The sequence below is a fragment of the Bombus affinis genome, chromosome 11 (genome assembly GCF_024516045.1).
Source record: "Bombus affinis isolate iyBomAffi1 chromosome 11, iyBomAffi1.2, whole genome shotgun sequence".
NCBI lineage: Eukaryota > Metazoa > Arthropoda > Insecta > Hymenoptera > Apidae > Bombus > Bombus affinis.
Window position 1 is genome coordinate 5,508,532 of NC_066354.1, and position 13,705 is coordinate 5,522,236.

Sequence of the window (13,705 nt, forward strand, 5' to 3'; positions counted from 1 at the left end):
GTTACGGGCTGCTGATGGCGAGGGAACCACGCGACCGAGTTTGCGCGCTCGACCGACTTTCTCCCCTTCGACTGACTGCTCTCACTTTCGTTCGGGGTCGCGCCAACTGACACTGCTGAACAAGAGCAGTATCGACGACCGCGAGAGGAACGCGGCTAACGGAGGACGAGCCGCGAGATACGCAAGTCGCGCAAGCGCCGCGACGCCACGCGCCCTGCTGCCCTAACATTCGGACATCGGAGCTTTCACTCTCTGGGTATGGGCAACCCACTTTTTTCGACTACTCGTTAGCTCCCCTAACCCAACCACCTACGCGATTTTCTGGGCGCTTCAATCGATGTATTACAGGGAACTGTGAAATTTTTTACATTCAGAGGAGTGCAATCTGTTTCGAAAGGAATCGAAAGTTCCGAGATATTTCGAATTTGGCAAATAGAATTCAGCAACTTGAGAATTTACTGGCTGGAAATTTTTCCGAGAAATTGTAAGTTCGGAGAAATTTCTGTTCCAATGTCGAATCGAAAGTTCCCGTTTCAGATAAAGCTAAGCAAATAGAATCCAGGAATGTAGAAACTCTATGCATAGAATTTACTTCAAAACCAATAGAAAGTTCCTGTTTCGAGCGATAACAGAGAAACTCCAAGTTTACAATACATGGAATTTGAAAACGTGGAAATTCGCTTTCTGGAATTTTTGAAGAAATTCTGATACAGAGAAATGTAGGGGTGATTTGCTTGAATTGAATGGTGGTTACGGTTGCACAGATGCACATTTCTCTGGATAATAAAGAAGACTTCGCAGGGATGGAAAATTAAAATTCCGCGTTGAAGACCACTTTCATCTTTGCTTTAAAAGAGCTGACCTTCTAGCGCGACAAGACCCGCGAAGATCGATGAAAAATAGTAGAGCGAGAAAGTGTCACCGCAGGTTTACGAAAAAACTTATCCCTCTCTTTCATCCTCCAGAAGAGCTTCGAAAGTATGTACTCTGAATCGTAAGGAACTGATAGTGTTTCGTAAAAATGTTGTTTCGTTCCTAGATATCGTATGCACGACGCGTAAAAAACAAATCGTTCTTTCATAAGAACAGCTTAAAAAGAGTTAAACTCGAAACGTGTATATCACCCGTTTCATAATTACGATATGGCTTGCGCTTCGGGCTTACGATATTCCGAGTTGCGAAACATAAATTGGCGCGTTCAAAAAATTTGGCACGTCGCGAATCGCGCACGCTTTTCTGCCTGCATAAACAATTTCTCGTCCACTCAGCAATAATACCGATGCAATGAACGTCATATTATTCGTTTCGTTTAAACACGAGGTTTTTCGCTCACCGTTTATCCTCGATAAAAGTTTCCCTTCCGCGACTTACAGCGTGTCTCATAACCGCATCGATTTCGAATTTTCCGCGACGATAAAGCCGACGCGACAAAAATCGGGCAGATACTCCGGGGAGCGATAAACCGCAAACCAAATCCGGAAGCAAGCAGCAGAATGCTCAGCAAAAAGAGAAGAGGGGAAAATGAAATCTGGTTTGTCTCGCACGATTGAACTAACATTCGTAAAATTCTATATCATTCGTGAAATTTTACGAATCATCTTTATTAATAAATATTTTCACATATCGTTACCAAGTTTGCTAACGAAACAGATGAAAGGGTAAGTTGTATAAATTTCAAGTAAAAAAAAAAAGGAAAAAAAAAGAATCTACAACCTGCAAATTGTAACTTAACAATTCGCTAATATTACCGATTAGTGGATTATCGTGAAAAAGTTTCACGATAAGGAAAATTCCGAAAAGGAAGAGAACTAGGCGAATAGAGGTAAGGACGAAATTCGTCCAGATGGCAAGCTCGTATCGACTAAAGTAAGCAGGAGCCAGCCAGTAAGGGAAGACGAAGGGTGTCAGGAACCTCTTTATATGGGCCACGAGATCCGGCTTGCCCCACGATCATTTTACTCCTCCGAGGGACGGGCTAGTTCAACGCGTGTTACGCTAGAAGAGAAGGGTGAGACGCGCGAAGGGGATGCCACTGACTCGAAATTACCGTGGGGGATAAATGCGGAAGACGAAGGAAGAAACGGTAGCCGTTTTATTTGTTTTCCGATAGAGAAACTACTGAATGCCAACGTGCCTGTTTGTTTGACTGGTTACACAGACTTTTTATGATTCTTCTACCTCTTTTATTCATTGTTTATCTTCTCAATAGATGATACGTAATTGTAAAAAATCGTTTTACTATTCTTATCCTCGAATAAACCGTCCTACCTACATTCCAAAATTACATTTCTCTCCTCCGTTCGATATAAAATATTGAATCATTACTTTATAACAGCCTGCAGAATTTTACCTGGAAGATAAAAACACGGGGACCTCAAAGTATTTCAACGTATCTCGAAAAACAAAAGCACGTTATATGGATTAAGAATAACAGATTTCTTAAATAATCAGGCACCGTCGTATTTAAATTAATGTTACGCTGGTACGATATAGTAATGCGATGAGCAAAAGTCGTGTAGTTCATTGCCAGAGCTCGCATGAACGCCACGTTGCGTCATAATTATCGCCGGTTGCCACTAACGAAAGCTGTTTTACGCTTCGCGGAAAAACGGCTACAGCTCGTGCGTATCACGCACCTGGAATTCGCTCGAAAAGTAACGTACGCATTAAGTCACAAGTCATCGACCAATCTGCCGATGTTCGAGAATCTGACGCAAACGCCAGAAGATACTGCTCTCTATAGTTCTCCATAGCTAAGTCAGGGGCAAGAGGAGAAAAAAGGCGGATCTAATGAGGCTAGAACCCTTGATTCTCGCGATAAATCCGCCTCGTAAAACGTATAGCGCGGAGAAATCAGTGATAGTCAGAAGTATCTTCCGTAAACGAAAAGGGGAAAGACAACGGACGAAATGGACATCAGATTCTGGTCGATAAATGAGATCTGTCTGCATGCAAGCGTGAGAAAAACATGCGGAGCACTTACCTTGCGTGATTAGCGCCGCTATCGCTTGGTCTGGCTAAAAGAGTTCGCTGAACGAAAAACGCGTAATTTGATGGCGGAGATAAATTGAAGATATTAAGAGGCGAGCGGAACTTGACTTCTTTCATTACGAACACGCGATACTTCTTTCGTCGCTCGAAAAAAATCACACGTTTCGCTTTCGTCATTGATCGAGTTATATCAACGTTTAAATTCCATTTAATACTCCTCCATCTTTCAGGTATAAGTTTATCGAGGGAAATTCTTGCGTAAGATAAAACGGCAAATCGTACACGTATAAATAGCATGCGACACAAAAATAAGCGGGATGGAAGATACTCTGTGAGACAATCACACTGGTGGACATGAACGACGAAAGATCGATTGGTCCTACCTTAAAACGTAATTCACGCAGACGACGGAAAGTGGCTTTTGCTGTTTGGTGCAGTGGATCAGGGTGGCTTGTGTTACGACCCACGCGTAGCCTCCTCGTTTCCCAAGAAATCTGTAGGCCACTGTCTCACACTGTCCCTTGCTGAACACTGAAACAACGCCAAATTGGGGATATCAGTGATGTTGCAAGGACTAGTGAATCTGCCAGGACTCATACTGCATCATGCGATCTACCCTATATAACTGCGCGACGTGCGGATACTGCGTACGCAACAATTCCTGCATGACGAAATTTTCGCGCTAGAATTACCAATCCTTCCCCACCTTCAATTTCTCGCACGTATTCGGTTGAACGTGAAATTCTGATCGAGTAGGATGAGGCAATAGTGAATGTAATTATAGTCACATAGGTAGCTACAACTACGGAAAATCCCATAATTCTTTGATATCAGTGACCTTATCGAGATCGTTCATACGACAAGGAGAATTTTTTCCACGCTATCGCTACTTTCCGAGAAACCGATCAGGATTACTTGAAATTTGCACCGTAAATTTTTATACCACTCATGGGTCGGCTTATCGAGGTTTATGTGTGGTCTGGATGGTTCCTCGAAGGTTCCATTATCGCGATTCGCAGGAAGGACGGAACGCATGTGTCACTGATCTCCTCGCGTAAATCAAGGAACGAGAGGCGAAATTATCGTGGTCCGAGCACAACGATGCAGAATCTCAAGAACATAGAAAGATTAAATATATATATAAATACGTACAATAAAACAATGAAATTGTTAAAAAAGATTGCATTGATTAATAGAAGAAAAATAAAAGGAAGATTGAGCGTTACATGATAACGTAGTATGTTTTGATCAGAAGAATCATTTTGTATGTTATCTTAAGATAACAAAAAGCTAAATCACGTACAAACAGTTATTGTCCTAGCTACCAATTAAATGTAGTGACTCGTAAAATATGTTAGCTCCTGAAATCTTGTTAAGAGGATCGCTGCCCTTGAAATGGTTCTTTTTACGGTGTCGTTCACCCGACCCGACCGGCCCATACCAACCGACACTCTCTTCCCGCCCAACGCCTACGACTCAACCTTTTTTCCACGACAGCCACATCGATCGGTGCCAGCGCATGACTTTCTTCCGTATTAGATGCATAACATTAGGACGAGAAGGGATCAGAAGAGATTCCGCTCGAAACGAGATCACATGCAAGATTTAAATCCCATCGTATAAGCGTAATTTAAAAAACGAATTCTCTTTTTACTTTTAAAGTATTAAAACATTTTTAAAGGTGTTATCCAAATGTTATCGAACGTTATTTGCTATCTTTTTAAAATTTATATTTCGATTAATTCGACTGATCAAGTCACGAATTGAAATTCTTTGTACACGCAGGCAAATAAAACATTTGCAGCCCGCTCCTGAAATAGCGAGTGGGTCGTGAACGATCGCGTTTATTCAAATGACTGTCAATTGGCTTCTACTCACGTGATTTAAAACATTTATCCAGAGCCAAATTATCGAGGGCGTGATAGAACTCGAAAACGGATTGTCCCACTAACTCCTCGCTGCTCCAACCCAGATATTCAGCCAATCTAACGTGTGAAATAAAAAAAAGAGACATACAAAAAACATTTTTTTACAATCGGACATCGTTTTGTTATCCATAACTTTCATAATCTGTACACGTACTCACTTTTCGTCAGTGTATGTGAACTTCATACTGAGGCTATGCTTCGAGAGGAAAGTGTGCCGTCCCAACGGTATCTCTATATTGCTGGGATGTGGTATGGGACATCCCAGTAGCACCAACGAGGCTCCAGTGTCTCGTTCATTTCCATCATCGTCGCTTTCGTGTTCCGCGTCGCTAGTTTCTGATGAATTCGACACTGGATTGCGGATATATGTTAACCTACCGGTACAATGAATCACCTGACAAAAGAAAACATTGCGTAATCGATATGTACATACTATTATATTTTTTTACACATCATACAGCAGCTGACTAAATTTATTTACCGTTGGAAAAAGCGATTTACCTTGTAGGAAGCGCTCTTTAGATTGACCTTCCTCCCTTTACTGGTCAATGTGCATTTAAGCCGTAGAAAAAAATTACAAGCACGCTTGTCGCTTTTCTCAGCCGGTTTCGAGGACAGGCATTCCCGCAATTCGTCGTGATCGCATGGGTGACTATACTCGTACACGCTCTGACCCATCATGTCCATCTAAAACGAACAAAAACAGATTCCCTTAAAAAATCTCTCTTTCCTTCTTTTCCATCGTTGGCAAATGCTTTTTCGTACCGGACAAACGCACCTGAGAAACACCAAGGTAATCACTGACATTCTCTGACAGATAGATCATGTTACCATCGTTGGATAGCACCAACATGAACCCGTTTAGAGCTTTGGAGAATAATTCGTCCATGTGATTCAATGTTTCGGATTTGGTCAGTGTACCTGGAACTAAAGGAATAACGAGAGGATAGATTGATATTGAAGATTGAAACATTGTGAGTAAAGAAAATGTTGTTGAACTCAATGTAAACACTTACAGGAATCAACCACTGAGCGCACTTTGAGATACGCGATTGCTAGTCTCATAACACTGGCCTTATCTAAGTGAGATGCCTGTTCCGATGGCAATGGAAGGGCGGCAGCTAGATCCGAGAAAATGTCAGTCTCTTTGCTCCGACGGTATCGTGCAGCGTCACGAGACTTTTCCTTCCTTTTCTCGTTACACCTACAGCATAAACATATATTCTATCCTTAATGCAATCTCGTGTCTCGTTAACCCTGCTATTCTCACAATCACGTTCTTTTACATATTTTGTTCTCAAATTCTGAAATACTTTGCTCATGAAAGGCGTTTTCGTGTTCTATGGAATTTTGCATTATCGCACGCTAAAACCAAATATTTAAACATACTTTATTCGTTATCTATGTCTTAATAATATTTGTTGAAATATAATTTCCATTTAGAAGAATGAGCAAACAGACCCAAGGAGGACAATAGGATTAAGCCTTTGTCTGAAAAGACCCTCGTGCAAAGTTCCCCAAGTACCCTCGCAATTTCTCTAACTGCTTTCGAATTAAACGTGAAAAATACCTGGTAGAATAATTTTTTCAATTCTCTGTAACTTTGACACGATCGAATGACTGTGAGATTATGAGAATAACAAGCACGATACTTCATGAAGTATCGTGGGTCCTAACGAAACGGCAGAAGTACGTTAATGTCCAATCACAGATTTGCACCTACTTCTGTGAGTCACTCGAAATTTGACGTCAATAGGACTGATAATTATCGACCATCTGTTACTTACAATTTCGTGCCTTTTAATTGACTATAACAAATCGTGACCATATATATATATATATATATATATATGGAACGACGTAAATAACGGGGAGAAGGTGAGATTTACATCAAACACACGTTTTGTCACGTCCCGACTATCTCAAATGGTTGTTATCTCTCGTACGAAATGACCTTCGAACAGTGTTCTTCTCTCCATTCCTTGGAAATGCTATTATAGTCGTGGCATCCACAGTTTTTTTTGCTACTACGTATTCCCTTCGAAACGATAAGCCTCTTATCGACGTCTCTAGACACGAAAATTCTTTCAGAATGTCCTGGATACTTGTACCGCCATACCATCATGCAACGAAACGACCGCATTTTTCCAATCCCACGCATATTTCACTTAATTGGAAGTTCATCGTTTAATCTTCGTTAGACTAAACTGAGGGTATTTATACAACTTCGTGCATAAATCATCCACAATTACAAAGTACAACCTAGGCAGAAAGCTTTTACTACCCAGCAATTGCTATGACTAATACTGCACACTGAAAGAAAAGGGATTTTGTAATCTAACGCTGATTAAATAGAATTACAGAACCTTAAAGCTGTTCCCTTGCAGAAGTAGAAACAAGAAACGCGACTTACTCCGTTCTTCGTATATTCTGCATATATTTTTGCATATTGCATGCATTTTGCGTATGTAAATTTCTTATAAATGCATAAAAATTCACAGTCTACTGAGCACAAACGAACACAGGGATTATCGTAGAAGCTGCAATAAAATCCTCCAGAGAGAAACCTATCTATAAGCTGCCTTATAGCGTCATTCATTGATATTTGAGTAATCAAAAGAAAGATAACTTATTCCTTTGAATAATCATGTATGCACTACGTTATTAGAACGAACGAACAACAAAGACGCCATTCGAATATATTCACACTTGCAATCCTTGCAATCCCAAACCCTATATACCTACCATACCATAGGAGCAAACAAATAAGGAACGAAACTTCGAACCTCCGTTGCCCGGTGAGCCGAGCACTTACAAATAATCCTCTAGTAGCTGTTCGTCCTCGTTGTACTCGTATTGGCAATACTCGTTTCGCAGATCCTCCTGCAGGCACGGTGGCAGGACGTTTTGCCCATACGAGTAGGTGGTGTCGTACAGAGGGCAACGATCGCTTTCTGGACACTGAAGCCATCGTTCTTCGGTGCAAAAAGTAAACGGTTGAGAAAAGTAGCCACAGAATTGTCCACCGAACCAATCCATACACGGTAGATCACTGGACGAAACATCCGTCAACGAAAATCCAGGCTGTTCAAATTGTTTGTCGTTCGTCAAGGAACCTGGATAGGGACCGTATCTCGTTGCTTTCACGCGACGACGAAAGTTCGACGAACTACTCGGTCGATAAACTCGTAATGAGCAATTCGTCGTTGGCTTATCGGATTCGAAGCATAGAGCCAAATCTTCGACGTCCACCGGACCCAGCTGGCAATTCTTAGCGCCTTTAGGCGTACTATTTTGCGCGCAGTCTCGAAACTGGCTACATTGAGACTGTGCTTGAGGTTGCAATTGCTCGATAGGGATCGATGATTCCATGCATGGAAGGAAAACTTGATAAGCAAGCGTTCCAACGTCCGCAGAACGGCATTCGAACGGATTCTTGTCTTGGTCATTGTAAGATCTGTCCACGTTCTGATTAAGGGAATGATGATAATCGTCAACTGAAAGGGGTTGAATCTGTGCACGAGCGAATTGGCAAGACGGTAAGGTGGATTGATCGTCATAGAAACTCGCGTTGTCTGACTGTCTGGCGATCCAATCGGAGCAACGACCGGGTTCATTATCGGCCAGCGTATCGATCGGCTGGACACGTGACGCGATCATCGCGCTCGATCGTTTCCGTGTCCCTTAAGAAGCAACCGGTTCGACGAGAAGAATGTGGCCAATGAAGGAAGGATGGATCGTTTGACTTATCCAGATTTTTACGATGCTCGAAACGCCGGCGCCGAGTGTCGTCGCAGCCCTCTTCTTCTTCACCGTTACTCGTTACGTCGACAACCAAGAGACGACAAATAAAACTTTGGCCCGATTTTGCTTCCCCTTCTCTATGGTGTGCACCTTCTTTTTCTTCCTTTCTCTCCGACTCCTCCTCCTATGGCGTGATCCTTTTTTATCATCAACCGCTTGCTGCTGTAACTGGCCACGCGTGTTCCTTTCTTCGATTCTTTCTTTTTCTATGACGTTCCTTTCCACCACGAGAGAGACTTGCCCCGGATGAACCGCAGCTCTCGTTCGTCTTTCCTCTTCTTCTAAATTCTCGTAACTTCTGTTAGATTCTCTCGCTTAAAATGACTTTCCTTCCTTTCGTTTTTACAAATTTCTTTTCGTTTCGAAGATGTCTTACATGGACAGACTATTGTCAAATTGATAATACACGTATGGTCGGTTAAAACTCACGAGAACATACACGTGTCGCATTTGGTATAACCGTAACATACTCAATCCCATGGAAGACTATCCTGTGGACGATTGCACTCAAGCGACATTCTCATAGCTCGTCTTGAAACGTACTTCGAAATCGTTCACAGCAAGATCGAATTTTCGCTGAGTCGACTGTTCACGCGATACTAGACCCGAGAATACAAAACCTTGTTGTCTTGCACACTTGGAACGATGGCTATCTTCCGACGATAACGATACTACCTATCGCGATACACCAGTTTCCCTCGATTTCGTTCCCCAACGAATCAGAGCTAATCTTCCAATTACGTTAATCTCCCTTCTACAAACGGTCAGCGATCAAAAAATCGACCGATTTTGACTAAAAATGTTCAACGTTTACTTTGATATCGAATGAATCGCGCAACGAGATAGTATATTAGATTAAAACGCATTACGCATTGAAATATATGGTAGAAGAAAACATATATACTTATAAATTCTGCATTCTTAAAATTAGACATTCATAAAATCATCATTTCGACATATTTTCACACGTAGAATAAGTTACTGCCGATTGTCCATTCTTATCAACTCGGTGGGACTAACCAAGTTCAAGTGTATTTGATACGAGTTTTCAAATGTAATTTTCTTAAAAACTGATCGTTATACGAAGAAATGTTATTCTATATTTTCAACTTATTTTTATCACGATTTCGGAAGCGTTCTGTATATTTTTGTTCTTGATATAAATCGACCGAGTTTATTGTAAATATTGGTCGAATAGATCAGATCGAATTAAGATAGTCGATCATCCTGATAGAGGCATATATTCTCCACGCTTTCGCGATTTTGCAACGCGCTAGATCGTCATAGATCTAGTAGAGGAATGGGTATCACGTGCCGATCTACGACACGCTACGGCAATCGACCTTGATCGACGAAACTATGGCTTCTGCAAATGCGGAAATGATATCTGATTCTGAGTAGTTAATGATCAACACATTATTCATGTGCGATATGCATTTACAATAACTATTGTTGATTGCAAATATTCGAAGAAATGTAAAGAAGCATGTAACGGCAGCTTCCTGATTAATGTATGAGATCTATTTCAAACATTTCGTAAGTGCGTGTTAGCAGAACAAGAGCTTTAAAAGTCGATCGAGAAAAGTACATGTTATATAATTTGTCTGTTTCAGACAGAGACCGGTTGTTTACCAATCCCTACTAACAGAATCGCTTAGAACCAAAACGACTGCACACGTTAACATAGAGAATAACTTTTTTTTTTATTATTAAATATTAAATTGAATATTGAATTATAATTAAATAAATGTAGTAAAAATAATTAAATAAATTATATTGAATATTGAAGAAATATAAAATTATATAGAATAAATTGTTCAAATTATTCGCGTATCGATCATCTCTGTGTATCACCAATAATACACCTATTAGCAAATAGTTAAGAATCACAGAGAAATTCTTCGAGAATTATCACACTAATAACATTATCCTAAATCGATCGATAAAGAAGATTGGTTTCTGAATATTACGTCCTTTCGGTCAGAATTAATTTTCTGAGCGTTGGTTATCGAACGATTAAAAACGCATATAGGCCTATCATACTCAACGATGCATAGATATTTTTCGCTGCTCTTAACTATTTCAATTCCAGGAAATCCGACTAAACGTAATCGCGTGTCGCAGAAAAATTTCTTGAAATCGACGTGAAGATAAATTGGACGTATTACAGGCGAGGTTACTAAAAATAGATTAGCATTTGATAATTCCACGAACATATAAACAATCTATTAATATATGGAACTAATTGGAAAAAGAAAGTTTCCAGAAGGTCGCATGTCGGCTCAACATTCGAGTATACTACAATGCTACCAAACGAAACGATGGTGTGCGTGCCTCTATCGGACCGTACAAGAGATACATCCACACCTACACATGCATATACTACATATCTACGTAGCCTCAAGCAGAGAGAGTTCTCCTTTTCCTCCAAATGGGGTTACTCGAAGAACCGAACTATCATTATGAATTCACGTAATAACGCGCTACTACATTCATGCATAAATATATGATATATATCTGTATATATGTAGACACATTATGATACACTACGTATACAACATACACACGTAAATGCACATGGGCATCTTTCGAACGTCACAGTGATCGAGATATGGTAACTGATGTTTACGTTGCCGGTGATTGTTAAGAAACAATTTGGTTGTTTGTTGATAGTTTGTCAAACGAAATTAATTTATTAATGATTTTATAAGTACTCTTATCAGTTAAACGACCATTCTGTAAGTTAAACAAATTTGAAAAATATGTATATCTTATATGGAAAAGACACAAGCCCGCAACACATACACAAAGGTACCATAACTCTTTATCTCCGTGTGGGTTGGTTTCTTTGATTATGCCGCTCAATATTAACATACATACATACATAATATGCGTAATACTAACGCTTTCGATTTATCTGAATTTTAATGATTTCGAGAAGACGAGCTGACTATTTTTGCGATCGAATCTGATTTATCTGTCACGTACATCGTGTACCATTTTCGCGTTAGTTTCGTATCTTAGAAAAGTTACTGTGAGAAAATAAATATATGATATATGATATCGTGTATATGTAAATACATATACAGTAGGTTTTCGTGGCAATCGCGAATTTTTAGGTTAGAACTATCATTTCCTTTTCTAAATTCTATAAGTTTACTGTATCGAATACAACTGATGCCGTTCTAACAAAGTAAATATATACAACACGAAACTTGCCATTAGAATGAATACCTTGTGCACACGTGGAAAAAAACGAAAACAAGTACAGAGTACGATTTATGTATAGTGTAGTTTGTTTTTCTACCGCGATACAATACAATGTATACAAAAAAACTACAAAGTTCGCTCTTTGGCCTTAGAATGGAATTATCCCAAAGGAACATGATATCGCATGGACATCTACATCAAATGTAACAATGCTTAATTCGAGTGCATGTAATTTCGTTTGAATGACGCGCGATTTAGATGAAAGGAAAAAGAAATCGTTATATCCCCGCTCAGGTTTCTGAGGCCCTATGGGTTTTACCGATCTAACGTGGCGGTCTACGTAAAAACCAAAGTCTGAATCAAGTTGGTGAATTACCGCATTTCCTTGTACGCGAAACTTTTTTTTACTTTGACTGTCCCGCTTAAACAGTATACGCAATCGCAGCTGGAGAACAAATGAAAAGAGATCGAATTATTAGAGGGAAGAGACATAAAGTAATCTTGTAACGTAGGGTAGGGAGAAAAAGATATCGGTAATGGAAGAGGAACAAAAAGAGTATAAGAGGAACAGAGAGAGAGAGGGGAACTCAACTCGGAGGAAACGCGATTGCGTCAAACACGCACGCACTCACGCATATGCAACGCGCGCGCGCAATACACTGAATTTGTCTTTGGAGTTCGTCAATTCCAAGAGCTCAACAGTGCCTGTCTACGTACAATCATGCGATCGAACAGAGTAGAATATCGTAGTTAACGGCATGCTTGGAATTTTCTCGTGAAAATTGAGGAAACTTCAAATAGAAGCAGTAATGTCCATACGGGTGCTCTGAGCATTAATTTTTCGTACGATTCACTTACCTTCTTTTCTCCTTGTGTTTCTTCTCTTTCTTCGGTGGATCCATAGCTCGGCGAAAAATTTTAAAGAAAGTTTTCTCAGATGGTACAACACTGTGGGATAGTCTCAGTCACTGCTAAGTAACGTATTTAACTTACAGCCCGACACAGGCTCGTCGCAAAATTCTTCGTGCTTGATTGTCCCTGCCGTACTTTGCTCGCACCGACTCTCTCGTGTTCTCCCGTTATCAAAATCGATGCACCAACATACGTTCTTCACACGGTACGCGACGTCACCTCTGCTCAGTTACTTTCATTAGCGTGATGAAACGAAAACACATTGTGCTTCTCTCTCCGTACGAAACGCTCGACGAACGCCAAACTCATGGTGTGATGGCGATGATGATGACGATGGTGAAGGTAGTAGTGTAGTAGTAGTGAGATTCGTTACAACAGTGGTGGTGGTAAACGACCGCGGCGTGGTGGTAGAGGTTGTATACACGAGACCGACTATCCCAAGGGTTGGAACGAAAGAGGGGAGACCGTAAAGTTGACGTCACAACACAGGTTCCATCTTTCTCGTAGAGAAAGATCGCACCGCCATCAAACGGCCGTGACGTCAACCATTTTGTTGCCGCGCTATAAAGTAGGACATTCAAAACTTGATGTCACAATAAGAAAAAATTATCTCTCTTCCTAAATTGTGCGTCACAAGTGAAAGGAGAAGGCAATAATGTATTAATTCGAGGAACTATTTATTACTTATTGCGAGATTGTACACTGTATGTATAATCGATTGAGATACAGTGAACAAAAGCGAGAAATAAAATTATTAATTGCACGTTTAAGTAATTTGCTTTGACTCTTAAATGAAAAATAATATGTATATCTGTCTGATGAGGTTCAGATTTCTTGAAATAAAATGAAAGTTGCAGTCA

At 40.4% G+C, this 13,705-nt stretch overlaps 1 protein-coding gene across 3 annotated transcripts in view; it reads right to left on the reverse strand.

Moving 5' to 3' along the window:
- LOC126921710 (protein similar) overlaps positions 1 to 13,290 on the reverse strand; it is a 36,958-nt gene extending 23,668 nt beyond the window's left edge. Inside the window, exons 1-7 of one of the 3 annotated variants that reach the window (XM_050733482.1) lie at positions 12,792 to 13,290; positions 5,936 to 6,123; positions 5,698 to 5,846; positions 5,421 to 5,606; positions 5,078 to 5,313; positions 4,870 to 4,976; positions 3,375 to 3,522 (exon numbers count right to left, since the gene is read on the reverse strand). In XM_050733482.1, coding sequence (XP_050589439.1) covers positions 3,375 to 3,522; positions 4,870 to 4,976; positions 5,078 to 5,313; positions 5,421 to 5,606; positions 5,698 to 5,846; positions 5,936 to 6,123; positions 12,792 to 12,835 — 1,058 coding nt within the window. In that variant the 5' untranslated portion in view covers positions 12,836 to 13,290. Of the gene's footprint in view, positions 1 to 3,374; positions 3,523 to 4,869; positions 4,977 to 5,077; positions 5,314 to 5,420; positions 5,607 to 5,697; positions 5,847 to 5,935; positions 6,124 to 7,734; positions 9,378 to 12,309; positions 12,330 to 12,791 lie in introns of those variants that run through there. The other 2 variants (XM_050733481.1, XM_050733480.1) reach the window with 2 other exon arrangements.
- Between the last annotated feature and the right edge of the window lie 415 nt (positions 13,291 to 13,705).